The sequence below is a fragment of the Takifugu rubripes genome, chromosome 19, assembly GCF_901000725.2.
Source record: "Takifugu rubripes chromosome 19, fTakRub1.2, whole genome shotgun sequence".
Classification (NCBI taxonomy): domain Eukaryota; kingdom Metazoa; phylum Chordata; class Actinopteri; order Tetraodontiformes; family Tetraodontidae; genus Takifugu; species Takifugu rubripes.
In genome coordinates this window covers 13,529,969-13,555,652 of record NC_042303.1, presented here as the reverse complement: position 1 = coordinate 13,555,652, position 25,684 = coordinate 13,529,969, and the positions used below count along the sequence as shown (strand labels likewise).

The following is a 25,684-nucleotide window of genomic DNA, read 5'->3' as shown; positions in this document are numbered from 1 at the left end:
ACGGGTGTAAGTCACAGTATGGGGAGATGGCCTGCTTTTTTTCCTAATAAAACACTGTTAGAAGCCACAGCACATGTTACCTCTGGAGAAAGAGTACACCAAACAGGAAGGCTGGAGGAAAGCAGAAATCAATATCAACCAAACAAATGTAATTTTAATAAACTATATGGGACACTGACACTTAAAACAGGGATTGAATATAAATCGCCAGATTAATTATAAAAGAAAAACCCAATAAGATATTTTTGTCAAGAAATTAAGTGCAGTGGGCTGCATAGACTGGCAGAAGAGGTCAGGTGTGTGGCAAATTTTTGGTTGCTGATAATGTACTTTTTTTTAATGAGGAGGCTTAATTAGGGAAATGTTAAAAGCTGAGTTGCCGGGAAATAGGCAAAGGGGATTTTGTTGTAGAGATGGAAAAGCAACAATTTTTAGTTTGGTGTACAAAAAATGCTTTGGTTAGGAAATGACACATTTAGGTGACATTTAAGGGCAAACGTTTTTCTCAAGTGTTCACGAAAATATATAAAGCAATAAATATCTAAAAATGTAGCCATGCTTCAACACCGACAGGTGGCAGTCTTTTACCTATATGCGATTAAAACGGTCGAGGGCACTATCGTCGTTGTCCCAACAGAAGAAGAAGAAAAAGAAGTAGAAGAAGAAGAGGAAGGCTCAAAAGAACAAGAGAACAAGACTAGCTGATTTTCTTTTACAGTAATGGGTGCCGTTACCGATGGTGAGGGGAAACAAGTGCTTAATGTTTAAAAAATACTACAAACTGTGTCTGCTGCCTTCTTTTTCTTCAAATAGTTACAGTTAACAGATGCGCGTCGAGTTCAAAACAGCTACAACACATTAGCATTGCTAAGTTAGCCAAGCGCTCTCATGCAGTATTTCACACGAGTCTAATAAATGTTCCCCTTTTTTCCTCCCTTTTCAGATGAGGTTATTCGGAAACGTCTTCTAATTGACGGGGATGGGGCTGGCGATGATCGACGAATTAATTTACTTTTAAAGACTTTTACAAAGTGGTGCAACTCCCCTGGGAGTCCCGAGGAAGGGTAGGTGGATCACACAGACCGCAGTCGTTTTTTTTCGACACGCTGTAAATGAATACATTCAATTTTTAATGTACAGCTTCACACAATATCAAAGAATGTTGAGCACACTGGCCCAGTGTGAATTCTCCTTGGGAAAGACGTTGATGGTCTATGACATGAACCTTCGGGAAATGGAAAATTACGAAAAAATCTACACAAACATAGGTAGGAAACGTCCCTGCATAATAACGGTGGAGAAACAAATCAAGTCGCTTATTTAATTCTTGTGATGTATTATATGAATTCCGTTCACGCTAGCCATGTATGTTTCAAACTGCAGAACAGAATATTACATCTGCTCATGAGAAGATAGCAGAGTGCAAGAAAGAAATACAAAAAGCAAAACGAATACGAAAGAATCGGCAAGGTAATGTTTTCAGCTTTTTACACATATATATATACATTTACTGAGGAAAAAAATGCTTGTCAAAGTATTTCTAGGAACCACATTCTTTATCCCCCACAGAGTACGATGCCTTAGCAAAAGTAATCCAGCAACACCCAGATCGCCATGATACACTGAAGTAAGTAACCCTCTGAAGGGATTACATTCCTTATTAGTTGTTCTACTTCATGTATGAGAGTAGCTTTGCCTTTGAAAATTATGAAACGGGTTATTTCTGATCACCTCCAGGCAGTTGGAGGCACTTGACAAAGAACTCCAGCATTTGTCACACATCAAGGAGAACGTAGATGCAAAGGTATGTTTAAAATCAGCAACACTACTATTGTGATATGAACTATTTTGATTATTAATATGCGCTTTTAATCCTGTCTTTGTCCCATGTAGCTGGAATTGAGAAAGAAGCAGTTCCATGTGCTACTCACTACTATACAGGAATTGCAGCAGACACTGGAGAGTCAGTAAACAATAACCTTTGCTCCCAAACAAGTTTTTGTCTTTTTTTAAAAAGCTATGAGGTAAACGGGCAATATCTGTTACAAATTATTAATTGTGTTTGTTTCTTTTTTTTCTTAGATGATGAAAAATCCGAAGATGAAAATAATCAGGAAAGCCCGGTAGAAATCGGTGACTGAAGATGTGGAGACCTAAATAAATCTTTTTTTCTTTTAATAAAAGACTTTTCAGATGTTCTTTTTCATTCACTTTACTTTCCAAAATCTGTTTTATAATGAAAAACCACAAGTTTAGAAGTAAAAAATGAACACTAACAGTTCGAACATTTAAAGGAAGCTTTTAAAGCAATACAATCCTGTTAAATCAATTACCTGAACTGGTGATTCTATCAGAATAAAAGTGCTTATTCTCCTGGTATCAGAAATCCTGCAAACTACTTTAAAGACTCTTGAAGTACATACAGTATTTACTTGGAGTAATATCTGGTGTTTATAAGTAAACTACTAAAGGCCGAGGCTTCTACACGATCTAAAACTTCACCAGGTATTCACGGGCCTGTGTGAGACGTTTTTGGCGACTCTGCAAAGCCGCCCTCTTGGTCCCAACATCCAAGTCCTCCTTCAGAAAGAGCTCGGTATTCTCCCTGTCCTGCAGCAGCTGAAGCATCTCCCTCTGCAGCTGGATAGCAAATTCCTGCAGCATGTGATAGCGGATCACGAGAGGGATCTGGTCGGACAGGCGTTGACTTGCAATCTGAGGAATTACAGGAAATTTTGTAAGAAGACAGAAAAATAATATTTTGTATGTTGCTGTGATCAAAACCTACTCTGTAATAGGATTTAAGGTGCAACATCAGCTCTGTCAGTGTCGCATGATTGTCCTGTTTGAATGGAAATCGAAATGCAGGTGGTTTAACTTTTTTTGTCCGGAGACATTCGTCCTCGTGCTCCTCTTTCTTGCTCTCGTCCAGGCTACTACTGTAGGTCCTGTCCTGAGTGTAAACGAGCAGCTCCATCTTAAACTGAGTTCTCAGCAACTTTTCAGCGTCCTTTTCCATTCGTTGCTTGATGGTTTCAATCTTAGCCTGGCGAGAAAGAAAAAAAAGATGATTCCAATAAAATAAGGAGAAAAATAACCAAACACCTCAATCGAAGTCTGAAAAATGACCTACCTTGGCAGTTTTTATAAGGTTAGGAAGTCCAGCAAAGCTAGTCTGGGCCAGATGTATGAAAACTTTCCGAACATCATCTAGATGAAGAAGAAGAGGACATCTATCTAAATAAAAAACCTGAGAGAAAAAACGCATATATTCAGGCTTACCTCCTATGTCCTTGAGATTCCGAACAGCTGGTTCCTCCAGTTGTTTGACCTGCTCCTTGACCATGTATTCAAAAGTCTTGTAGTTGATGAAGCCAGGCAGTTCTCTTCCACGGTACTTCACTTCGTATTCCTGCACCTCTCTCTCAAGCCTTTCATTAACTGACACAAACAGTTGTATGTTGATGATGAGCCACTCTAAACCACCAGGACTAAATAGGTGAAGTGACTACACTTACACTTTACACCCGAGATGTCCAGGTGACGGATCCACTCCCCAAACTTTTGCCTGAGAGTAGAAAAGATGTTGATGTTTTCTCCACAACAGATGTCCTCTCCTGTAGTCAGGCTGATGGCGTCATGAGTGAAGGCTGTCAATTTCTGCAGCACATTTCACAGCAGTTAAAGAGGAGATGATGTTCATGCAGCACTTTTGTTCAGTTTCATGCAACAGCTTAAGGGTCAGCTCACATCCATAAGGAAGGTGACTTTCTCCGCTGGATCAGATGGAGGACCGGTGCCATACCTCTCCAGCTCTGCGCGTGTGTGAGCCAGTTTCTCTTCAATCTGCTCTTCCAGTCGAGGCAGAGATTTCTAAAAAATAAGAAAAGTGACACTCGTGACAAGACTATTAACGCCTGAATAGTGGTAGCGAATGAAAAAAATGCAGGGAAGTGTCACCTCGATGTGGTTAACCAGCTCAAGCGTGAGCTTCTCCGCTAGTTTAGGAATGGTGGCCTGGCCGTCGTCATACAGAGTTCTGCAGAGGATGCAAATGGTTAGCGTATCAGTATTATATTATTCCCCGACATGAAAATGTCGGCATTGTGGTCATCAAACTCACTGGAAATGTGCGTGATCCCTGAAGAAGGCCGTCTCTGTTTCTGTTGCTTCAGCCAGAGACACCTTGTCTATGATCTCCTTCTGACCTCTGCACCGGACAATCATGTAGCCCTTCTTCAGGTGGATGACCTCATTGTGGATGATGTCAACCACAGTCTCCTCTGTCCCTTTGTCCACAAGATCAGGCTTGGTTAAGATACCTTAGGTTGAGAGAATAACAACAATGTATTAAGCTTTGGGCAGAAGTACCACGGCTTTTTCCCCGGGGGAAAATCCTTCATTTTTACCCAAAGTCCGTTCTCCATCAGGATCCACTTCCTGTGCCATCTTCAAAGCCTCTGTGGTTGCTATGTCAACATTGCACGGAACAACCACCAGGCTGATTGTTTCTTGTTTTGTGATGAACTTCCTGATCAGTCTCTTTATCTGAAGATATTTTAACATTGTAACACTGAGCAATAGTGGTTTTCAACTGAGAGGGAAGAGAACAACTCCAAAAAAATGTGGTTTTTTATTGGATTCTTTGGAGCCTTGATGCAGATACCTGTTCTCCAATGTTCTCTGGCTGTCCCTTTACAGCCACCCTGGCAATGCCAGGCAGGTCAATGAGTGTCAGGTCTGGAACTTCTGGAGAGGCGATTTCCAGGCTGATGAGGTCATCACTGATTCCCACCCCGACGCCCGCCATCTCATCCTGAGCTGCAGTTGGAAAATTCATGATTATGGAGATGAAAGAAAGCAGTGCAATTTGAAGAAAAACAACAACAACAACAACAAAACAAGACTTCCTGAGAATGAACCTTCTTTAATCTTTTTCTCAACATCTGCTGGGTCTTCTATCACTTCCTCCTTTTCCAGGTAGCTTATATTGCCATACCAAGGCTCTCCTACTTTCCTTCTCTTCATCTTCAGTTCCAGAGGACATCTCGTTACAATCCCTGAATCAGGAAAATATTGACATTAAGGAGAAAATCAAAGATGAGCACATTTGCACAGTATTATTTAGCTCACAGATGAAAAATGACACCAATGTTTTTTTTATAGCTACATAGTATAGCAGAATATATGAAATGGCAACTGGTGTCTATTTAAGTGACTTGTAACTATGTACGATGTACACACAGGAAAAACATGAAAAATCCCTAAAGATTAAAAAAAAGAAAAAAAAAAAGTCATCAGAGCCTTAACTAGCTCTACAAGTTTGTGAATCCTTCGAGCTGAGGCGGACATAAAAGCTAACTAGATTTCTTGGCTGTCCCTACCGCTCCCTCTCGGCAGAGCCACTCCGGACAGCGCCTCCAACACGGAGCTCTTCCCCGAGCTTTGGTCTCCAATCACGGCGATAGCGGGGAGCGCCAAGTCCTTCTCTACACCCAGGGAGCGAAGAGAGTCGATGAGGTCGATGCAGGGACGCACCTTCTCCTCGTACTGCTGGTTCAAACTGTTCATGATGAAGGTGATTAGCGATCAATCGGAGAACACAAACATCTGCCTGTGTCTGCAACTGCAAATGGTCCAGGTCCACCGCGACCGTCGCATAAATACTCATAAATACTTTCGTTTTCTCCGAAAAGGAATCATCCGACCCGCCTCTTTTAAGTGAAATGAAACCCAATACATTCGCTGAGCACGTTTGTTAAGGTATTACAAAGAAATTGAGTGATAGTATTGGATTTGGCTTATATACGCGATATGTCCTTTCAATACTATGCTGCAAAACAAACACTATGTTGTCATCCCTGTTTCGCCTCTCCTGTGAAACTGAAACATACGAAGGGAAATTTGCCATAAATTTCAGTCGGTGGGCGTTATTTACGTCGCGCTTCCGTCCGAAATAAGAGTTTGGAGACCGTTAGACTGAAGATCTAAAGGTCGCTGGTTCGATCCCAGGTTTCGGCACAGCTGTGATATTTAGAGGCTGCCTCTTTAGCTAAATAAAACAATTCCTTTATCTCAATTAAACAAACGATACAGATACACACAATCTGTAACAAATAAATCATCAAACCCTAAAGCCTATATAAAACATAGTGGTTGTAATTACTGAATAAATGTTGAGCTGAACCGCAGAAATGTCTATTAAACATTACGCTGGAATTCAAAGTTAATTTAGTCTTTCCTACATAGTAGCTCAGCAGGACAATTAATAGCCAGTAGATGGCACTAATGATCCAGGATGAGCCACAACAGTTGAGGCGATCTTGGGAAGGGTTACTGCACACTGAGGGTCACTGCAAACCCTGAAGCATTTCAGCTCCTCTGATTTTACAAAGCATAACTGACAGCATAACTGACGTCATCAGAATAAAATAGATGCTTTCACATTACAGTGGGAAATTACATATTAAAAAAGTGCACAGTATATAATGGAGGCAAAATTGAAACTTTTATAGAAAATGAAAATGATTGAGCAGCACAATAACCATGGATCATACCCAGAATGCCAAGTGGCTGTACAGCAGGTCTCTGGCACCAACAAGGCACAGTTGGTCTTTGGGGTGTGTGTAAGGTTGCCAAACAAGGCATGTGGGTCCAACAGGCCGAGGCCACGAAGAGGTTTTGGATTTGCGTCATACCCATTAAAACCCCAATGAATGACCCAGTCGACTCTCTGCAGCAGTGTGCTAATCAGCGGTGCATTGATAATGAACAGAGTGAGAGCCATTTGGAGAAGTTACAACAGCAGGGTGGCAGCATGGAAACAAAGAGGTGCAAAATGTTCTGATGGACGTCAGAAAATAGAAGGGACTCTGCAGCATTGTTCTTGTGCTTTTCAGGAGTTTCAGTAAAAGATAAGAAGAAATAGTTGACAAAAATGAAAGGTATCATAAAGGAGCTGGTACCTTTTTCTTATAGGATTACAGGTACAGTTTATAATCAAATGTGCTGAGAGGAGCCGCAAATTGTGCCTTTCCTAAATTACCATTCTGGTACCTCATTTGTTGCTATGTAATTTGTTACCATCTAACATCCTTTACCGTTTTCTGGTTATGCAAGGACTCTCTTTTCTCCGTTTCCTGTCAGTGTTGTTCCAGTCCCTCTTTCAGCCCCATAATAGATGCCAGAAGGTGCCAGTCGAGCCTCAAGCTAGATGAATCCAGCCTTTGAATACACCGGCAGGTGGATGACTGTTTCCAGCCCAGCGGATGGACAGTTGTTGACAGAGGATGTTTTTGTTGCTAAGTCGAATTATAATAAAAGTCCATTCAGCCGAGTCTGGTTTTCTAAAACGACTCTTCACAGACACCTCCGTCAACTTGGCCTTGACTAAGCATTTGCATAATTGGAGTAGCGGGAGGTTCTGCCAGGCGCAGCCTGCCCTGTTTCTGAAGTGTTTGTACATCAGGTTGTGTAGCGGTCGGTAAAAAGCTTTCAAGGGCCCCAAAAGCTATCAAACACCAGGATGAGATGCTTGGAGGTTGTCATATTGCTGGTTTTGTTCATGTGTAGTAACAGTACTGGATTAGCATTACATTAGCTTAAAGCGAGGCAGGAACAGGAAATAGTCTGTGGCAGAGCTTAAAAAGTTAAGTTAAAAAGTTAATAGGTCACTAACACACTCAGTTTGTTGCATAAGAGGAATATGAGTCAGTGAAGAGATGTGGTATGTTTAACATCAGCAACACTACTATTGTGATATGAACTATTTTGATTATTAATATGCGCTTTTAATCCTGTCTTTGTCCCATGTAGCTGGAATTGAGAAAGAAGCAGTTCCATGTGCTACTCACTACTATACAGGAATTGCAGCAGACACTGGAGAGTAAGTAAACAATAACCTTTGCTCCAAAACAAGTGTTTGTCTTTTTTTTAAAAAGCTATGAGGTAAACGGGCAATATCTGTTACAAATTATGAATTGTGTTTGTTTCATTTTTTTCTTAGATGATGAAAAATCCGAAGATGACAATAATCAGGAAAGTCCGGTAGAAATCGGTGACTGAAGATGTGGAGACCTAAATAAATCTTTTTTTCTTTTAATAAAAGACTTTTCAGACGTTCTTTTTCATTCACTTTACTTTCCAAAATCTGTTTTATAATGAAAAACCACAAGTTTAGAAGTAAAAAATGAACACTAACAGTTCGAACATTTAAAGGAAGCTTTTAAAGCAATACAATCCTGTTAAATCAATTACCTGAACTGGTGATTCTATCAGAAAAAAAGTGCTTATTCTCCTGGTATCAGAAATCCTGCAAACTACTTTAAAGACTCTTGAAGTACATACAGTATTTACTTGGAGTAATATCTGGTGTTTATAAGTAAACTACTAAAGGCCGAGGCTTCTACACGATCTAAAACTTCACCAGGTATTCACGGGCCTGTGTGAGACGTTTTTGGCGACTCTGCAAAGCCGCCCTCTTGGTCCCAACATCCAAGTCCTCCTTCAGAAAGAGCTCGGTATTCTCCCTGTCCTGCAGCAGCTGAAGCATCTCCCTCTGCAGCTGGATAGCAAATTCCTGCAGCATGTGATAGCGGATCACGAGAGGGATCTGGTCGGACAGGCGTTGACTTGCAATCTGAGGAATTACAGGAAATTTTGTAAGAAGACAGAAAAATAATATTTTGTATGTTGCTGTGATCAAAACCTACTCTGTAATAGGATTTAAGGTGCAACATCAGCTCTGTCAGTGTCGCATGATTGTCCTGTTTGAATGGAAATCTAAATGCAGGTGGTCTAACTATTTTTGTCTGGACACATTCGTCCTCCTGCTCCTCTTTCTTGCTCTCGTCCAGGCTACTACTGTAGGTCCTGTCCTGAGTGTAAACGAGCAGCTCCATCTTAAACTGAGTTCTCAGCAATTTTTCAGCGTCCTTTTCCATTCGTTGCTTGATGGTTTCAATCTTAGCCTGGAGAGAAAGAAAAAAAGATGATTCCAATAAAATAAGGAGAAAAATAACCAAACACCTCAATCGAAGTCTGAAAAATGACCTACCTTGGCAGTTTTTATAAGGTTAGGAAGTCCAGCAAAGCTAGTCTGGGCCAGATGTATGAAAACTTTCCGAACAGCATCTAGATGAAGAAGAAGAGGACATCTATCTAAATAAAAAACCTGAGAGAAAAAACGCATATATTCAGGCTTACCTCCTATGTCCTTGAGATTCCGAACAGCTGGTTCCTCCAGTTGTTTGACCTGCTCCTTGACCATGTATTCAAAAGTCTTGTAGTTGATGAAGCCAGGCAGTTCTCTTCCACGGTACTTCACTTCGTATTCCTGCACCTCTCTCTCAAGCCTTACATTAACTGACACAAACAGTTGTATGTTGATGATGAGCCACTCTAAACCACCAGGACTAAATAGGTGAAGTGACTACACTTACACTTTACACCCGAGATGTCCAGGTGACGGATCCACTCCCCAAACTTTTGCCTGAGAGTAGAAAAGATGTTTTCTCCACAACAGATGTCCTCTCCTGTAGTCAGGCTGATGGCGTCATGAGTGAAGGCTGTCAATTTCTGCAGCACATTTCACAGCAGTTAAAGAGGAGATGATGTTCATGCAGCACTTTTGTTCAGTTTCATGCAACAGCTTAAGGGTCAGCTCACATCCATAAGGAAGGTGACTTTCTCCGCTGGATCAGATGGAGGACCGGTGCCATACCTCTCCAGCTCTGCGCGTGTGTGAGCCAGTTTCTCTTCAATCTGCTCTTCCAGTCGAGGCAGAGATTTCTAAAAAATAAGAAAAGTGACACTCGTGACAAGACTATTAACGCCTGAATAGTGGTAGCGAATGAAAAAAATGCAGGGAAGCGTCACCTCGATGTGGTTAACCAGCTCAAGCGTGAGCTTCTCCGCTAGTTTAAGAATGGTGGCCTGGCCGTCGTCATACAGAGTTCTGCAGAGGATGCAAATGGTTAGCGTATCAGTATTATATTATTCCCCGACATGAAAATGTCGGCATTGTGGTCATCAAACTCACTGGAAATGTGCGTGATCCCTGAAGAAGGCCGTCTCTGTTTCTGTTGCTTCAGCCAGAGACACCTTGTCTATGATCTCCTTCTGACCTCTGCACCGGACAATCATGTAGCCCTTCTTCAGGTGGATGACCTCATTGTGGATGATGTCAACCACAGTCTCCTCTGTCCCTTTGTCCACAAGATCAGGCTTGGTTAAGATACCTTAGGTTGAGAGAATAACAACAATGTATTAAGCTTTGGGCAGAAGTACCACGGCTTTTTCCCCGGGGGAAAATCCTTCATTTTTACCCAAAGTCCGTTCTCCATCAGGATCCACTTCCTGTGCCATCTTCAAAGCCTCTGTGGTTGCTATGTCAACATTGCACGGAACAACCACCAGGCTGATTGTTTCTTGTTTTGTGATGAACTTCCTGATCAGTCTCTTTATCTGAAGATATTTTAACATTGTAACACTGAGCAATAGTGGTTTTCAACTGAGAGGGAAGAGAACAACTCCAAAAAAATGTGGTTTTTTATTGGATTCTTTGGAGCCTTGATGCAGATACCTGTTCTCCAATGTTCTCTGGCTGTCCCTTTACAGCCACCCTGGCAATGCCAGGCAGGTCAATGAGTGTCAGGTCTGGAACTTCTGGAGAGGCGATTTCCAGGCTGATGAGGTCATCACTGATTCCCACCCCGACGCCCGCCATCTCATTCTGAGCTGCAGTTGGAAAATTCATGATTATGGAGATGAAAGAAAGCAGTGCACTTTGAAGAAAAACAACAACAACAACAACAACAAAACAAGACTTGCTGAGAATGAACCTTCTTGAATCTTTTTCTCAACATCTGCTGGGTCTTCTATCACTTCTTCCTGGTCCAGGTAGCTTATATTGCCATACCAAGGCTCTCCTACTTTCCTTCTCTTCATCTTCAGTTCCAGAGGACATCTCGTTACAATCCCTGAATCAGGAAAATAGGAGAAAAATCAAAGATGAGCACATTTGCACAGTATTATTTAGCTCACAGATTAAAAATGACACCAATGTTTTTTTATAGCTACATAGTATAGCAGAATATATGAAATGGCAACTGGTGTCTATTTAAGTGACTTGTAACTATGTACGATGTACACACAGGAAAAACATGAAAAATCCCTAAAGATTAAAAAAAAGAAAAAAAAAAAGTCATCAGAGCCTTAACTAGCTCTACAAGTTTGTGAATCCTTCGAGCTGAGGCGGACATAAAAGCTAACTAGATTTCTTGGCTGTCCCTACCGCTCCCTCTCGGCAGAGCCACTCCGGACAGCGCCTCCAACACGGAGCTCTTCCCCGAGCTTTGGTCTCCAATCACGGCGATAGCGGGGAGCGCCAAGTCCTTCTCTACACCCAGGGAGCGAAGAGAGTCGATGAGGTCGATGCAGGGACGCACCTTCTCCTCGTACTGCTGGTTCAAACTGTTCATGATGAAGGTGATTAGCGATCAATCGGAGAACGCAAACATCTGCCTGTGTCTGCGACTGCAAATGGTCCAGGTCCACCGCGACCGTCGCATAAATATTCCTAAATACTTTCGTTTTCTCCGAAAAGGAATCATCCGACCCGCCTCTTTTAAGTGAAATGAAACCCAATACATTCGCTGAGCACGTTTGTTAAGGTATTACAAAGAAATTGAGTGATAGTATTGGATTTGGCTTATATACGCGATATGTCCTTTCAATACTATGCTGCAAAACAAACACTATGTTGTCATCCCTGTTTCGCCTCTCCTGTGAAACTGAAACATACGAAGGGAAATTTGCCATAAATTTCAGTCGGTGGGCGTTATTTACGTCGCGCTTCCGTCCGAAATAAGAGTTTGGAGACCGTTAGACTGAAGATCTAAAGGTCGCTGGTTCGATCCCAGGTTTCGGCACAGCTGTGATATTTAGAGGCTGCCTCTTTAGCTAAATAAAACAATTCCTTTATCTCAATTAAACAAACGATACAGATACACACAATCTGTAACAAATAAATCATCAAACCCTAAAGCCTATATAAAACATAGTGGTTGTAATTACTGAATAAATGTTGAGCTGAACCGCAGAAATGTCTATTAAACATTACGCTGGAATTCAAAGTTAATTTAGTCTTTCCTACATAGTAGCTCAGCAGGACAATTAATAGCCAGTAGATGGCACTAATGATCCAGGATGAGCCACAACAGTTGAGGCGATCTTGGGAAGGGTTACTGCACACTGAGGGTCACTGCAAACCCTGAAGCATTTCAGCTCCTCTGATTTTACAAAGCATAACTGACAGCATAACTGACGTCATCAGAATAAAATAGATGCTTTCACATTACAGTGGGAAATTACATATTAAAAAAGTGCACAGTATATAATGGAGGCAAAATTGAAACTTTTATAGAAAATGAAAATGATTGAGCAGCACAATAACCATGGATCATACCCAGAATGCCAAGTGGCTGTACAGCAGGTCTCTGGCACCAACAAGGCACAGTTGGTCTTTGGGGTGTGTGTAAGGTTGCCAAACAAGGCATGTGGGTCCAACAGGCCGAGGCCACGAAGAGGTTTTGGATTTGCGTCATACCCATTAAAACCCCAATGAATGACCCAGTCGACTCTCTGCAGCAGTGTGCTAATCAGCGGTGCATTGATAATGAACAGAGTGAGAGCCATTTGGAGAAGTTACAACAGCAGGGTGGCAGCATGGAAACAAAGAGGTGCAAAATGTTCTGATGGACGTCAGAAAATAGAAGGGACTCTGCAGCATTGTTCTTGTGCTTTTCAGGAGTTTCAGTAAAAGATAAGAAGAAATAGTTGACAAAAATGAAAGGTATCATAAAGGAGCTGGTACCTTTTTCTTATAGGATTACAGGTACAGTTTATAATCAAATGTGCTGAGAGGAGCCGCAAATTGTGCCTTTCCTAAATTACCATTCTGGTACCTCATTTGTTGCTATGTAATTTGTTACCATCTAACATCCTTTACCGTTTTCTGGTTATGCAAGGACTCTCTTTTCTCCGTTTCCTGTCAGTGTTGTTCCAGTCCCTCTTTCAGCCCCATAATAGATGCCAGAAGGTGCCAGTCGAGCCTCAAGCTAGATGAATCCAGCCTTTGAATACACCGGCAGGTGGATGACTGTTTCCAGCCCAGCGGATGGACAGTTGTTGACAGAGGATGTTTTTGTTGCTAAGTCGAATTATAATAAAAGTCCATTCAGTCGAGTCTGGTTTTCTAAAACGACTCTTCACAGACACCTCCGTCAACTTGGCCTTGACTAAGCATTTGCATAATTGGAGTAGCGGGAGGTTCTGCCAGGCGCAGCCTGCCCTGTTTCTGAAGTGTTTGTACATCAGGTTGTGTAGCGGTCGGTAAAAAGCTTTCAAGGGCCCCAAAAGCTATCAAACACCAGGATGAGATGCTTGGAGGTTGTCATATTGCTGGTTTTGTTCATGTGTAGTAACAGTACTGGATTAGCATTACATTAGCTTAAAGCGAGGCAGGAACAGGAAATAGTCTGTGGCGGAGCTTAAAAAGTTAAGTTAAAAAGTTAATAGGTCACTAACACACTCAGTTTGTTGCATAAGAGGAATATGAGTCAGTGAAGAGATGTGGTATGTTTAACATCAGCAACACTACTATTGTGATATGAACTATTTTGATTATTAATATGCGCTTTTAATCCTGTCTTTGTCCCATGTAGCTGGAATTGAGAAAGAAGCAGTTCCATGTGCTACTCACTACTATACAGGAATTGCAGCAGACACTGGAGAGTAAGTAAACAATAACCTTTGCTCCAAAACAAGTGTTTGTCTTTTTTTTAAAAAGCTATGAGGTAAACGGGCAATATCTGTTACAAATTATGAATTGTGTTTGTTTCATTTTTTTCTTAGATGATGAAAAATCCGAAGATGACAATAATCAGGAAAGTCCGGTAGAAATCGGTGACTGAAGATGTGGAGACCTAAATAAATCTTTTTTTCTTTTAATAAAAGACTTTTCAGACGTTCTTTTTCATTCACTTTACTTTCCAAAATCTGTTTTATAATGAAAAACCACAAGTTTAGAAGTAAAAAATGAACACTAACAGTTCGAACATTTAAAGGAAGCTTTTAAAGCAATACAATCCTGTTAAATCAATTACCTGAACTGGTGATTCTATCAGAAAAAAAGTGCTTATTCTCCTGGTATCAGAAATCCTGCAAACTACTTTAAAGACTCTTGAAGTACATACAGTATTTACTTGGAGTAATATCTGGTGTTTATAAGTAAACTACTAAAGGCCGAGGCTTCTACACGATCTAAAACTTCACCAGGTATTCACGGGCCTGTGTGAGACGTTTTTGGCGACTCTGCAAAGCCGCCCTCTTGGTCCCAACATCCAAGTCCTCCTTCAGAAAGAGCTCGGTATTCTCCCTGTCCTGCAGCAGCTGAAGCATCTCCCTCTGCAGCTGGATAGCAAATTCCTGCAGCATGTGATAGCGGATCATGAGAGGGATCTGGTCGGACAGGCGTTGACTTGCAATCTGAGGAATTACAGGAAATTTTGTGAGAAGACAGAAAAATAATATTTTGTATGTTGCTGTGATCAAAACCTACTCTGTAATAGGATTTAAGGTGCAACATCAGCTCTGTCAGTGTCGCATGATTGTCCTGTTTGAATGGAAATCTAAATGCAGGTGGTCTAACTATTTTTGTCTGGACACATTTGTCCTCCTGCTCCTCTTTCTTGCTCTCGTCCAGGCTACTACTGTAGGTCCTGTCCTGAGTGTAAACGAGCAGCTCCATCTTAAACTGCGTTCTCAGCAATTTTTCAGCGTCCTTTTCCATTCGTTGCTTGATGGTTTCAATCTTAGCCTGGAGAGAAAGAAAAAAAGATGATTCCAATAAAATAAGGAGAAAAATAACCAAACACCTCAATCGAAGTCTGAAAAATGACCTACCTTGGCAGTTTTTATAAGGTTAGGAAGTCCAGCAAAGCTAGTCTGGGCCAGATGTATGAAAACTTTCCGAACAGCATCTAGATGAAGAAGAAGAGGACATCTATCTAAATAAAAAACCTGAGAGAAAAAACGCATATATTCAGGCTTACCTCCTATGTCCTTGAGATTCCGAACAGCTGGTTCCTCCAGTTGTTTGACCTGCTCCTTGACCATGTATTCAAAAGTCTTGTAGTTGATGAAGCCAGGCAGTTCTCTTCCACGGTACTTCACTTCGTATTCCTGCACCTCTCTCTCAAGCCTTTCATTAACTGACACAAACAGTTGTATGTTGATGATGAGCCACTCTAAACCACCAGGACTAAATAGGTGAAGTGACTACACTTACACTTTACACCCGAGATGTCCAGGTGACGGATCCACTCCCCAAACTTTTGCCTGAGAGTAGAAAAGATGTTGATGTTTTCTCCACAACAGATGTCCTCTCCTGTAGTCAGGCTGATGGCGTCATGAGTGAAGGCTGTCAATTTCTGCAGCACATTTCACAGCAGTTAAAGAGGAGATGATGTTCATGCAGCACTTTTGTTCAGTTTCATGCAACAGCTTAAGGGTCAGCTCACATCCATAAGGAAGGTGACTTTCTCCGCTGGATCAGATGGAGGACCGGTGCCATACCTCTCCAGCTCTGCGCGAGTGTGAGCCAGTTTCTCTTCAATCTGCTCTTCCAGTCGAGGCAGAGATTTCTAAAAAATAAGAAAAGTGACACTCGTGACAAGACTATTAACGCCTGAATAGTGGTAGCGAATGAAAAAAATGCAGGGAAGCGTCACCTCGATGTGGTTAACCAGCTCAAGCGTGAGCTTCTCCGCTAGTTTAAGAATGGTGGCCTGGCCGTCGTCATACAGAGTTCTGCAGAGGATGCAAATGGTTAGCGTATCAGTATTATATTATTCCCCGACATGAAAATGTCGGCATTGTGGTCATCAAACTCACTGGAAATGTGCGTGATCCCTGAAGAAGGCCGTCTCTGTTTCTGTTGCTTCAGCCAGAGACACCTTGTCTATGATCTCCTTCTGACCTCTGCACCGGACAATCATGTAGCCCTTCTTCAGGTGGATGACCTCATTGTGGATGATGTCAACCACAGTCTCCTCTGTCCCTTTGTCCACAAGATCAGGCTTGGTTAAGATACCTTAGGTTGAGAGAATAACAACAATGTATTAAGCTTTGGGCAGAAGTACCACGGCTTTTTCCCCGGGGGAAAATCCTTCATTTTTACCCAAAGTCCGTTCTCCATCAGGATCCACTTCCTGTGCCATCTTCAAAGCCTCTGTGGTTGCTATGTCAACATTGCACGGAACAACCACCAGGCTGATTGTTTCTTGTTTTGTGATGAACTTCCTGATCAGTCTCTTTATCTGAAGATATTTTAACATTGTAACACTGAGCAATAGTGGTTTTCAACTGAGAGGGAAGAGAACAACTCCAAAAAAATGTGGTTTTTTATTGGATTCTTTGGAGCCTTGATGCAGATACCTGTTCTCCAATGTTCTCCGGCTGTCCCTTTACAGCCACCCTGGCAATGCCAGGCAGGTCAATGAGTGTCAGGTCTGGAACTTCTGGAGAGGCGATTTCCAGGCTGATGAGGTCTTCACTGATTCCCACCCCGACGCCCGCCATCTCATCCTGAGCTGCAGTTGGAAAATTCATGATTATGGAGATGAAAGAAAGCAGTGCAATTTGAAGAAAAACAACAACAACAACAACAAAACAAGACTTCCTGAGAATGAACCTTCTTTAATCTTTTTCTCAACATCTGCTGGGTCTTCTATCACTTCCTCCTTTTCCAGGTAGCTTATATTGCCATACCAAGGCTCTCCTACTTTCCTTCTCTTCATCTTCAGTTCCAGAGGACATCTCGTTACAATCCCTGAATCAGGAAAATAGGAGAAAAATCAAAGATGAGCACATTTGCACAGTATTATTTAGCTCACAGATGAAAAATGACACCAATGTTTTTTTTTATAGCTACATAGTATAGCAGAATATATGAAATGGCAACTGGTGTCTATTTAAGTGACTTGTAACTATGTACGATGTACACACAGGAAAAACATGAAAAATCCCTAAAGATTAAAAAAAAGAAAAAAAAAAAGTCATCAGAGCCTTAACTAGCTCTACAAGTTTGTGAATCCTTCGAGCTGAGGCGGACATAAAAGCTAACTAGATTTCTTGGCTGTCCCTACCGCTCCCTCTCGGCAGAGCCACTCCGGACAGCGCCTCCAACACGGAGCTCTTCCCCGAGCTTTGGTCTCCAATCACGGCGATAGCGGGGAGCGCCAAGTCCTTCTCTACACCCAGGGAGCGAAGAGAGTCGATGAGGTCGATGCAGGGACGCACCTTCTCCTCGTACTGCTGGTTCAAACTGTTCATGATGAAGGTGATTAGCGATCAATCGGAGAACGCAAACATCTGCCTGTGTCTGCAACTGCAAATGGTCCAGGTCCACCGCGACCGTCGCATAAATACTCATAAATACTTTCGTTTTCTCCGAAAAGGAATCACCCGACCCGTCTCTTTTTAAGTGAAATGAAACCCAATACATTCGCTGAGCACATGTTTGTTAAGGTATTACAAAGAAATTGAGTGATAGTATGTTGTCATCCCTGTATCGCCTCTCCTGTGAAACCTGTGGTACCATCTAACATCCTTTACCGTTTTCTGGTTATGCAAGGACTCTCTTTTCTCCGTTTCCTGTCAGTGTTGTTCCAGTCCCTCTTTCAGCCCCATAATAGATGCCAGAAGGTGCCAGTCGAGCCTCAAGCTAGATGAATCCAGCCTTTGAATACACCGGCAGGTGGATGACTGTTTCCAGCCCAGCGGATGGACAGTTGTTGACAGAGGATGTTTTTGTTGCTAAGTCGAATTAAAATAAAAGTCCATTCAGCCGAGTCTGGTTTTCTAAAACGACTCTTCACAGACACCTCCGTCAACTTGGCCTTGACTAAGCATTTGCATAATTGGAGTAGCGGGAGGTTCTGCCAGGCGCAGCCTGCCCTGTTTCTGAAGTGTTTGTACATCAGGTTGTGTAGCGGTCGGTAAAAAGCTTTCAAGGGCCCCAAAAGCTATCAAACACCAGGATGAGATGCTTGGAGGTTGTCATATTGCTGGTTTTGTTCACGTGTAGTAACAGTACTGGATTAGCATTACATTAGCTTAAAGCGAGGCAGGAACAGGAAATAGTCTGTGGCAGAGCTTAAAAAGTTAAGTTAAAAAGTTAATAGGTCACTAACACACTCAGTTTGTTGCATAAGAGGAATATGAGTCAGTGATGAGATGTGGTCCTAAGAAAGGCGAGGTTGGGTGAGAGCCATTGTTGCAGTGTTTGTTACATAACCGCCATGATGCTTACGGCCTAAATGTCACAAGGGAACGCTGTGTGAGGGCACGTAGGATGACCCTGGGTTTGTCCTTGGAGACAGAGCTGAGGCTTTGTCTCCTCTCTCCGTGGAAGGCAACAAACCCACTCGCTGCTCCCTGAACGGGCCGGCGTCACACTGCCACCGTTGTTTCTCTGCGGTATCCGTGCGAATGCTGCTCAAACCACTGTTGCTCTTTCTGTGCAGCGTGCCGACCTTTGCGAATGCTGGGGGAACCATCCTGCGTCACCGCATCAAAGCCGCGTTTGAGGATTTCTATTGTCTCCGTCCAACAATGCTCAAGTGCTGGCTGACCTTCCAGTTCTTTCCTAGAAGAGACAAAGGATAAATATGGAGGAGAATTTCAAACACTGTTCTCACCGACTGTCCACCTGCTCTGCACGTTCGAGCCAAATCAAGTTTCTGCTTGGTGCATTAACAAAACCTTTTTAGTTTTCATTTATTTCATTTTCACCAGTTTTCGAATGTCCCTATTGTAGTAAAACATTGTGGTTTATGCCAGGCTTAAGTTTTGGAACACTCATATTCCATATATTAGTTAGTCAGCATCTACTTGTCATACAGAGTGCAATGAGTGTTAATCCTTCAGCCACATACAGTCACCTCATAGGACTAATTTTTATGTTAATCACCCTGGACTCATTTTCAAATATGCCAGAATGGCTCTTAACCAGTAATATTTGTATAAAGCAAGTAACATCTGTCCAACTAGTTTACATTCTGTTTTTTAAGGCTTTTTTGAGGGTCCTTGTGATGAAGCATTAATGTGTTTATATTTAGCCTTTCGTCATCCACGCTTCAGGCAGTTGTTGGTGCTCCCGGCTGATTGTGATTCCATCTCTGCCTCTCTCATTTCTAGCCCCATATTTTCATCTCTCTGCCCATGGCTTTTCTTTCTCTCCTGACAATAGTCACCACTTTAACTATTTTTGGCAAAACAGGACCCAGTTTTGGCCCTCGAATCCCAGAGAATTTGATGATTGTTCCTTCTGACTGGTCAAATACCCGACTGGTCTGTCTGGCACACTCTCTGGATGTGCGCACGAGGCATTTTTCCCTTAGAAACAATAACTTTTTCTTTGGGCCAGACTCCAGCTTCAAAGGTCTGTTATAGTTTTTGGTGGCTGGAGGATGCACTTAAGCAAATTCCTACATGGCAAAAGCACTATCAGGGGAGAAGAGGCCAGTGACATGGAAACAACTCTTCTATTTTTGGGCTGTTTTTGTTAGTGCACATGTCAGCACTTGAGGAAGTCTGTCTAGAGTTGTGCCAAATGCAGGTAGACAGCAGCCTCTCTGAGCCAGACAGATTTCCGACCCTTATGTGCCAGGTAGAGTTTGTATGTCGTGTCCTGTTTTCAGGTTGCTATGAGCCCATCACGAGGACAATGTCAAGGGGAGGGTCTAATTTAGAAACCTTTTTAGACACGCACATTTGCGATGGTTAATTAAATTCTCCACCATCCCTGTATCACTGCATGTATATCTCTAAACAGGATCAGAGGGCTCATCCCAGTGGAGGGGCAGGAATGCAACATGGACTCATGCACTTCACTCACACCTAGCTAAGGTAAATGTTTTGGGGCTGTGGGAAGACTCCATCTGGAGAAAACATGTTGTCGTCTGTTTTCACCTGTCAGGATGGCCGAGTGGTCTAAGGCGCCAGACTCAAGGATGACTACCTTCCACACCAGGGGTTTCTGGTCTCCAGATGGAGGCGTGGGTTCAAATCCCACTCCTGACAAGTGCATTTTTGAAAATTTGATGGGATTATCTTAAATCACCCACACAGCTGATTGTAACAGATCTTAACTCATATTAGAGAAAGAGAGTCACGAAATGATGCTGAGCTACAGTCGATGCGGAGCACTCGGAGGCAAACAGTGCACCGAGCCAATGAGGACAGAGCTCTGCATCAACAGCCTCTTTAGGAGGGGTGTGTGGACGGGCTCTTCAGTAATCCTCGGACATGTGCACCCTCCCTCACGTGCACACACAAGTACTGCAGTGCAGAGCTCGGCTGTGGCACAGAAACACGCTGCGCTGCTGCCAGCCTGGAACCTCTCAGCCAACATTCAAGCCCACACAGTCTGTAAAGAAACCCTACGTTTGGAATCTCACAGCTTTCTCACTTTGCCGTCGTGCAACTTTATGGCATAACTGTGGTGTGGAAGCACTGACTGAAACAGAAACACCAAGAGACATCTCTATATATGTGGCCTACTTAGGGGTTTTGTCAGTAGAACAGAAGAAATAGAATAAACACTGTAAAACTAAAATAAAATACAGCATGTTAGTGTCTGACTGATCAAAACATGCCACTGGGGATGTTTACGGGCCTTCCCTAGTTTGGTAAGAAAAGCAGACAGTTGCAAAGAGCTCTATCAAACTGACATTTTTCCATATAAGGCAGCTTAAATCAATCTACAGATATAAAGCATTTCCAGGACAACGTTTGATTTTATTTGTTCACTTGTTAACCAGGAAACGTTACAGCAGCACAAAAAGGCATGTGGCAGATGGAACGAAATAAATTTTCAGCTGTGTGTGTGTGTGTGTGTCTGTGTGTCAGTGTCTGTGTCTGTGTCTGTGCTCATTATAACACTGCACCTTAGCCTGTGAGTCGCTGTAACTCTACCCCACGTTAGAGATTTAAGTTACCATTTTGTGATATGGCACGTCTGTGGGCTTTTTCCATGGATTAATATTTATCTGTTGGCAGTCAACAGGGGACCGAGTCAGTGTGAGAGAGCTGATTTGCTGTATTAGATATCCTGTTTGAACCGGTTGCATGCCCTCTCACAGCACAATGATCACATTTCTTTTAATATGATGGTAATAGGTCTCAGGTTTGGGCTTCATATTTCCCTCAGTGCATTCCGTATAAGCCGGCGGCGTCTCCATCCCATTGTTGTTGTGCGTAACTAACTTACTATCGGTGTGTGGCTATTATTGAGCTTGAATGTATGTTGTCAACCATGAGACGGTCTGGGTACATGAAAGCTGTTTGGAAATGCAGAGCATTCCGAGTGTCTGGAATGAGCTCTGGTCTGGAGAGTTTCATTCAGGAAATGCCTCTGTGTTTATATCAGGGCGCAGTTTTTAATAGTATGCGATAAGGTGCACAAGTGTGTTTATTTCAGGAGTATGCGAGTCCAATGTGTCTCTGCACTTCAGGTGATGGATGCTGTTGATACATTTTGAAATGTCAAGCATTTCATAATCTGCTGAGACACCATGGCTTGTGTTCACACAGGCAAAGGTAAACACACACATACTTCACATGGCCTTTGCCTAATGTCACGAAAGCAAGTGGTTTGAGCTGAAGGAGGCGTCATCAGGTACATCTCACCTATATATTTATTATTTTTATCAGCTTACATCACATTCATCTTATTGTTTGTGTTGGGCTAAAGCTAATTCTCTGTTAACTGCTGATAACATGGGGTTTCACGTTATTTGGAAAGCAAACAATTTAAAATTGGCTGAAATATAAAGGCTAAAATATATATAACATATTGAAATAGAAACACAAATTATCATTTGCTTTTGAGCATGTAAATCCATAAGTTACAGAGACCGTCCAATGACAGCATGCATTAGACACGCCAATCCAAGTCTCAGAGCCAGTAGCGTCCTTTCAAAACTTCACGTCAACGTGTTGAGATTAGTGGGTGCTTCTAAAGCCTACAGTGAATATTTTGGCTTCAGCTCTGAACAGTGAGTGGTCTATGGTGCCAGACTCAAGGGCGTTCACCTTCCAAAACAGCGGTTTCTGATCTCAAGATGGAGGCGTGGGTTCAAATCCCTCTCCTGACAAGTGTGTTTTGAAAATGTCCCCATTGCAGAACAAATAAAAGATTATCTTATATTACCCACAAAGATTCTTGACAGGTTCTTTAACTCAAGCAAACATCATGAGTGACACTGAGCCGTGAAGCACAGGTGAGGGAGAGCAAAGAGAGGCAATGAGAGCATGGATCAAACGTAAGCTGTTTGCGAGATGTTGTCGAAGAGAGCAGTGTTTTAGGGCTGTGTGTGTGTGCATTTCGGTAATTTTTTACACACATCCTTCCTCGTGCTTACACAAGCTCTATAAATTAGTTTTGGGATCTGGTGGGTGGAACCATCGATCCTCGTCTGGGTAAGGGAGCTGATTCAGGCGACCACTGCCGAAAGGTCGGAATACACTGGTCAGATCAGTAGTCAGCTGACGGACACACACATTATTTACCCAATGACTCACACCTTTGGGCATCAACCCAACTTTGGGAAGAGAAAACTTGGAGGAAACCTTCACAGGCACATGGAGACTATAACAACTCCAACTAGAATGAAGCCAGACTTGACAGACTATGCAGCCCCTCAACGGAAGTACCAAGCTTATGTGCAGCCCTTTCTGTAGGATCGACAGTACTAGTAATAAGAAGCTAACTAATTTGCTTTAAGCCCTGCTTTAAGGTCTCCCGCAAAGGAAGAAAGAAAAGGCTGGACATCTTTAATGGACCTAGCAGTAACCTGTGGTTAGTACAAGCCAGTCTGATCTTAACACAAACCATATCTCTATAGACTAGGACCCAATTTTATCACACTGATAAAATTACCGTGTCACACCGGTAATTCACTGTGTAGCTGACAAGTAATTTAAAGTATGCTCCACGCATATGCACAGCTTCATAGAAACTGAACCAGAACGTGTGGGTTGAACTTTGGCCTTCTTTGGAGGAGAAGAACAGAACCAAAGACCCAACAGCTCCTGTCCAGTAGAGCATAGTGCCAGAACTAGAATAACCCAGAAAAAGCAGGATTAATGTCAGGCTACACCAGGACAACACAGGGAGAATCTTCAAGTGAATAGTCTGAAGTTATAACTTGCTGACAAAATGATTATTCAAGCTGTGGTTAATTTGACGTCACCCTCAGCAGATGTGCAATCCTGTTGCAACAATAGAAAAGTTGGTGAAACAGTGAGGAACCTATTAGCTACCAGACAAGACTTTGTGGAGCGTTGGACTAAAGCCAGCTGAGTCTCCGTATCTAATGATTCTGAGAAACGTTGACAGTTTAAGCCTGTAACCAGGAAGTGTGTGACGGCCACATACCTGTTTCCTGTCTGGCTTGGCCGAGTCTTACAGCTTTATAGGTACTCTTGTAATTCCGTGATTACTGTCTGCCACAGATTTGCTATCCCACTGGACTATTAACAGGCTAAAGCAGCGGGGCAATTAGTGTTAATGTTCATTTCATACAGTCCACTATCAAAAAGTATTTGTTAACTTTTTGTGTTAGATTTGGTGAAGAAAATCTAAATAATGCTCCCTAAAGCAATAGAGTGATACATGTTATGCCTCAGGTAATGCATTAGCTAATTTATTGACGTGATGTCATTTGTTTACCAGACCATTTAGCAAGAAATGCTCATTGGACTGCAAGCTGCTGGTTGCCATGCACCTTCATCAAACTTTTATGAAGCCCTTGGCTGTCTAATGCCACCCCCTCTCCCACAGCTTTAAATTTCACCTCCTGCTTTTAGACTTGTCTCTCTTCCAGAAGCCATATTTCTTCTTAAATGGTCCTCACTGCTCCCGCTACAAGCTTCATCCTCTGCAGGAACAACTGTCGCGACATCCCTCACACTGGAATTTTACTTTCTAATCATGGATATAACATTAATGCAGTCCCTATTTCAATCATTCAGTCAATCCCAGTCATGTATATGTGAAATGTACTTTACTCTGATTTTCACAGGACAGGGTTAGAAAGACATGACTCTTTTCAATACCTTAACAGATAATAAATACATAGATACAAATATGGTTTCCGTACAAGTTATAAAATGGCTGCGAGCACTGTTGTGACAGTCGGAGGTCAGTCCTTGTGCATAGTTTTCAAGCTTTGTTAATGCAGACATAAAAAGAAACTGCCACCTTTAATTGACAACTATGAGCAGCGCTCTTTTTAAAGCCTATTTTAGCAGGTGATGCTGGTCATTGCATTGTTTCCCTTGTGAGCAGCCCCCCGTGATTCCCCTGACCGTGTTTATCATATAGCAGATTTTCTATATTAATAGCAGCCCTGGAGCCTGTTATTTTTAGCAGGCCTCTGTGTTTGGTGACCCAGGAGGGTAGCAGAATTATCTGCTGTGATGTCATGTGAAGCGGCCAGTCTGGAAAATGACCCTTCAAATGAGCGCACAGGTAAGATCAGCCCTTTTTCCACTACGCTAGACAAGGTCAATCCTGCCTGGAGCCGCCTTGCTCAGATTATCTGTCTCATCCTCCACCTTTTAAAGCCCCTGGAGCCAAAACTGTCAGCCGCACAAAATCAAAGTATGGAAAAAATATTGCATTGGTTAGTTAGAATTTGTAATTTTAAAAACAAAAAAAAAGCTACAAGTTTGTGCTCACAAGTTATATCCAGTTATGCACCTATTTATGCTAAAACCTAAATCCATTTAGCACTTCTGCACTAGCTTTTGTTTCCATGCACCATGATCACCACACAAGGACAAAAACACGCCTCATCCACCCTTCCTTCCTGTGTTCCCCTCACCCCTACTAACCATTCTTCCATTCAGGTCCTCTCATCGCTGGCATGTCAGCAGACCCCATTTATTGGACACAAAGCGTGCCGCTAAGCCTCGTGGAGCTGCTGCATCCTCGGTCCAATGGATCATTGAGCCGCTTGATAACCTTAGCGGCAACCCACCTCTGTCTCTTTCCCTTAGCTGTTCTGTTATTGTTGATAGATAAAAGCTCACAGATTAAGTTTGAATCCTTTGATCACACGAGTGTTGATCGCAGCGATAATGTCGGAGCAGTTGTCTGCGTGCCTCTGCCTAACTGGAGCAGTGGGAACCGTGCAGGTCTTAATCTTTATTAAACCTTTCAGTTAACAGAAAATGTGCTCAAGGGCCAAGAAATGCAGCTTTTCATACAAATTAAAAGGGCCTTAGGGTGGTATCCTCACGTGTTTACCCATAAGTTTCCTTAAACGTACCGTAGTTAGAAATCTGTCCCCTGAAAGGCCGAGATCATCTCGGGAAGCAGTGTGTGCACACGCGCGGCTAGATTCCAATTTCCGGCTGGATGTTTATCTCAGAGTCTCTGTATCCAACACTTTCCGCAACATGTGAAAAGCCCCCACTAAGTTCCCCACACTGGAATTTTTTTCAAGGTCATGGCTTTCACTTTCCTGTCTCTCATTATCTTTCTGTGGCTCTCTGCGGTCTCTCGGTTCCACCATTTGACTGTTAGTCCTTTTCAAAATTTGTTTTTAACTCT

General features: G+C 42.5%; 4 protein-coding genes, 1 long non-coding RNA gene and 1 other non-coding gene across 8 annotated transcripts; 3 read left to right on the top strand and 3 right to left on the bottom strand.

Moving 5' to 3' along the window:
• Positions 1–592: 592 nt before the first annotated feature.
• On the top strand, positions 593–8,106 carry thoc7 (THO complex 7). 2 transcript variants are annotated; one of them, XM_029826122.1, is made up of 8 exons: positions 593–739; positions 944–1,064; positions 1,141–1,268; positions 1,384–1,470; positions 1,570–1,627; positions 1,738–1,804; positions 1,894–1,963; positions 8,006–8,106. In XM_029826122.1, the coding sequence occupies exons 1-8, from the start codon at positions 721–723 to the stop codon at positions 8,062–8,064; spliced, it is 609 nt and encodes a 202-aa protein (XP_029681982.1). In that variant the 5' UTR covers positions 593–720; the 3' UTR covers positions 8,065–8,106. The 2 variants fall into 2 exon arrangements, with proteins under 2 accessions (XP_029681982.1, XP_003973511.2); XM_003973462.3 differs by lacking the exon at positions 8,006–8,106 and adding an exon at positions 2,083–2,199 and having other exon boundaries at positions 594–739.
• LOC115246786 (interferon-induced GTP-binding protein Mx-like) lies at positions 2,197–5,679 on the bottom strand. The gene is made up of 12 exons (XM_029826120.1): positions 5,385–5,679; positions 4,923–5,060; positions 4,667–4,821; positions 4,410–4,548; positions 4,124–4,322; positions 3,961–4,039; positions 3,751–3,873; positions 3,519–3,660; positions 3,283–3,441; positions 3,134–3,210; positions 2,789–3,046; positions 2,197–2,715 (listed from the first exon to the last, which is right to left on the bottom strand). Exons 1-12 carry the CDS (start codon positions 5,569–5,571, stop codon positions 2,491–2,493), a joined length of 1,881 nt encoding a protein of 626 aa, XP_029681980.1. The 5' UTR covers positions 5,572–5,679; the 3' UTR covers positions 2,197–2,490.
• Positions 8,107–8,119: 13 nt separating the features above from the next.
• LOC101075037 (interferon-induced GTP-binding protein Mx) lies at positions 8,120–11,585 on the bottom strand. Its single transcript, XM_003973463.3, has 12 exons — positions 11,294–11,585; positions 10,842–10,979; positions 10,583–10,737; positions 10,326–10,464; positions 10,040–10,238; positions 9,877–9,955; positions 9,667–9,789; positions 9,441–9,576; positions 9,205–9,363; positions 9,056–9,132; positions 8,712–8,969; positions 8,120–8,638 (listed from the first exon to the last, which is right to left on the bottom strand). The coding sequence occupies exons 1-12, from the start codon at positions 11,478–11,480 to the stop codon at positions 8,414–8,416; spliced, it is 1,875 nt and encodes a 624-aa protein (XP_003973512.2). The 5' UTR covers positions 11,481–11,585; the 3' UTR covers positions 8,120–8,413.
• Positions 10,775–14,030, top strand: LOC115246788 (uncharacterized). Of its 2 annotated transcripts, none has more exons than XR_003885857.1 (4): positions 10,775–10,899; positions 11,310–11,487; positions 13,725–13,794; positions 13,915–14,030. It is a non-coding gene; the product is annotated as an uncharacterized lncRNA (long non-coding RNA). The 2 variants fall into 2 exon arrangements; XR_003885858.1 differs by lacking the exon at positions 10,775–10,899 and adding an exon at positions 13,056–13,635 and having other exon boundaries at positions 11,360–11,487; positions 13,915–14,029.
• On the bottom strand, positions 14,029–17,476 carry LOC115246787 (interferon-induced GTP-binding protein Mx-like). Its single transcript, XM_029826121.1, has 12 exons — positions 17,208–17,476; positions 16,754–16,891; positions 16,498–16,652; positions 16,241–16,379; positions 15,955–16,153; positions 15,792–15,870; positions 15,582–15,704; positions 15,350–15,491; positions 15,114–15,272; positions 14,965–15,041; positions 14,621–14,878; positions 14,029–14,547 (listed from the first exon to the last, which is right to left on the bottom strand). Exons 1-12 carry the CDS (start codon positions 17,392–17,394, stop codon positions 14,323–14,325), a joined length of 1,881 nt encoding a protein of 626 aa, XP_029681981.1. The 5' UTR covers positions 17,395–17,476; the 3' UTR covers positions 14,029–14,322.
• Positions 17,477–20,036: 2,560 nt separating this feature from the next.
• trnal-caa (transfer RNA leucine (anticodon CAA)) lies at positions 20,037–20,145 on the top strand. Its single transcript has 2 exons — positions 20,037–20,074; positions 20,100–20,145. It is a non-coding gene; the product is annotated as a tRNA-Leu (tRNA).
• Positions 20,146–25,684: the final 5,539 nt, after the last annotated feature.

Excerpts from the sequence above, each read along its gene's own strand:
- LOC101075037 (XM_003973463.3), bottom strand. The coding sequence starts at position 11,480 with ATGAACAGTTTGAACCAGCAGTACGAGGAGAAGGTGCGTCCCTGCATC. Across the intron at positions 10,239-10,325 it reads TGATGGAGAACGGACTTTGG|GTATCTTAACCAAGCCTGAT; the intron begins GTAAAAATGAAG and ends TCTCAACCTAAG. Across the intron at positions 9,956-10,039 it reads AGGGATCACGCACATTTCCA|AACTCTGTATGACGACGGCC; the intron begins GTGAGTTTGATG and ends CATCCTCTGCAG.
- LOC115246786 (XM_029826120.1), bottom strand. The coding sequence starts at position 5,571 with ATGAACAGTTTGAACCAGCAGTACGAGGAGAAGGTGCGTCCCTGCATC. Across the intron at positions 4,323-4,409 it reads TGATGGAGAACGGACTTTGG|GTATCTTAACCAAGCCTGAT; the intron begins GTAAAAATGAAG and ends TCTCAACCTAAG. Across the intron at positions 3,661-3,750 it reads AAGTCACCTTCCTTATGGAT|AAATTGACAGCCTTCACTCA; the intron begins GTGAGCTGACCC and ends AATGTGCTGCAG.
- thoc7 (XM_029826122.1), top strand. Across the intron at positions 1,471-1,569 it reads AATACGAAAGAATCGGCAAG|AGTACGATGCCTTAGCAAAA; the intron begins GTAATGTTTTCA and ends TATCCCCCACAG. Across the intron at positions 1,628-1,737 it reads GATCGCCATGATACACTGAA|GCAGTTGGAGGCACTTGACA; the intron begins GTAAGTAACCCT and ends GATCACCTCCAG.
- LOC115246787 (XM_029826121.1), bottom strand. The coding sequence starts at position 17,394 with ATGAACAGTTTGAACCAGCAGTACGAGGAGAAGGTGCGTCCCTGCATC. Across the intron at positions 15,705-15,791 it reads AGCTGGTTAACCACATCGAG|AAATCTCTGCCTCGACTGGA; the intron begins GTGACGCTTCCC and ends CTTATTTTTTAG. Across the intron at positions 15,492-15,581 it reads AAGTCACCTTCCTTATGGAT|AAATTGACAGCCTTCACTCA; the intron begins GTGAGCTGACCC and ends AATGTGCTGCAG.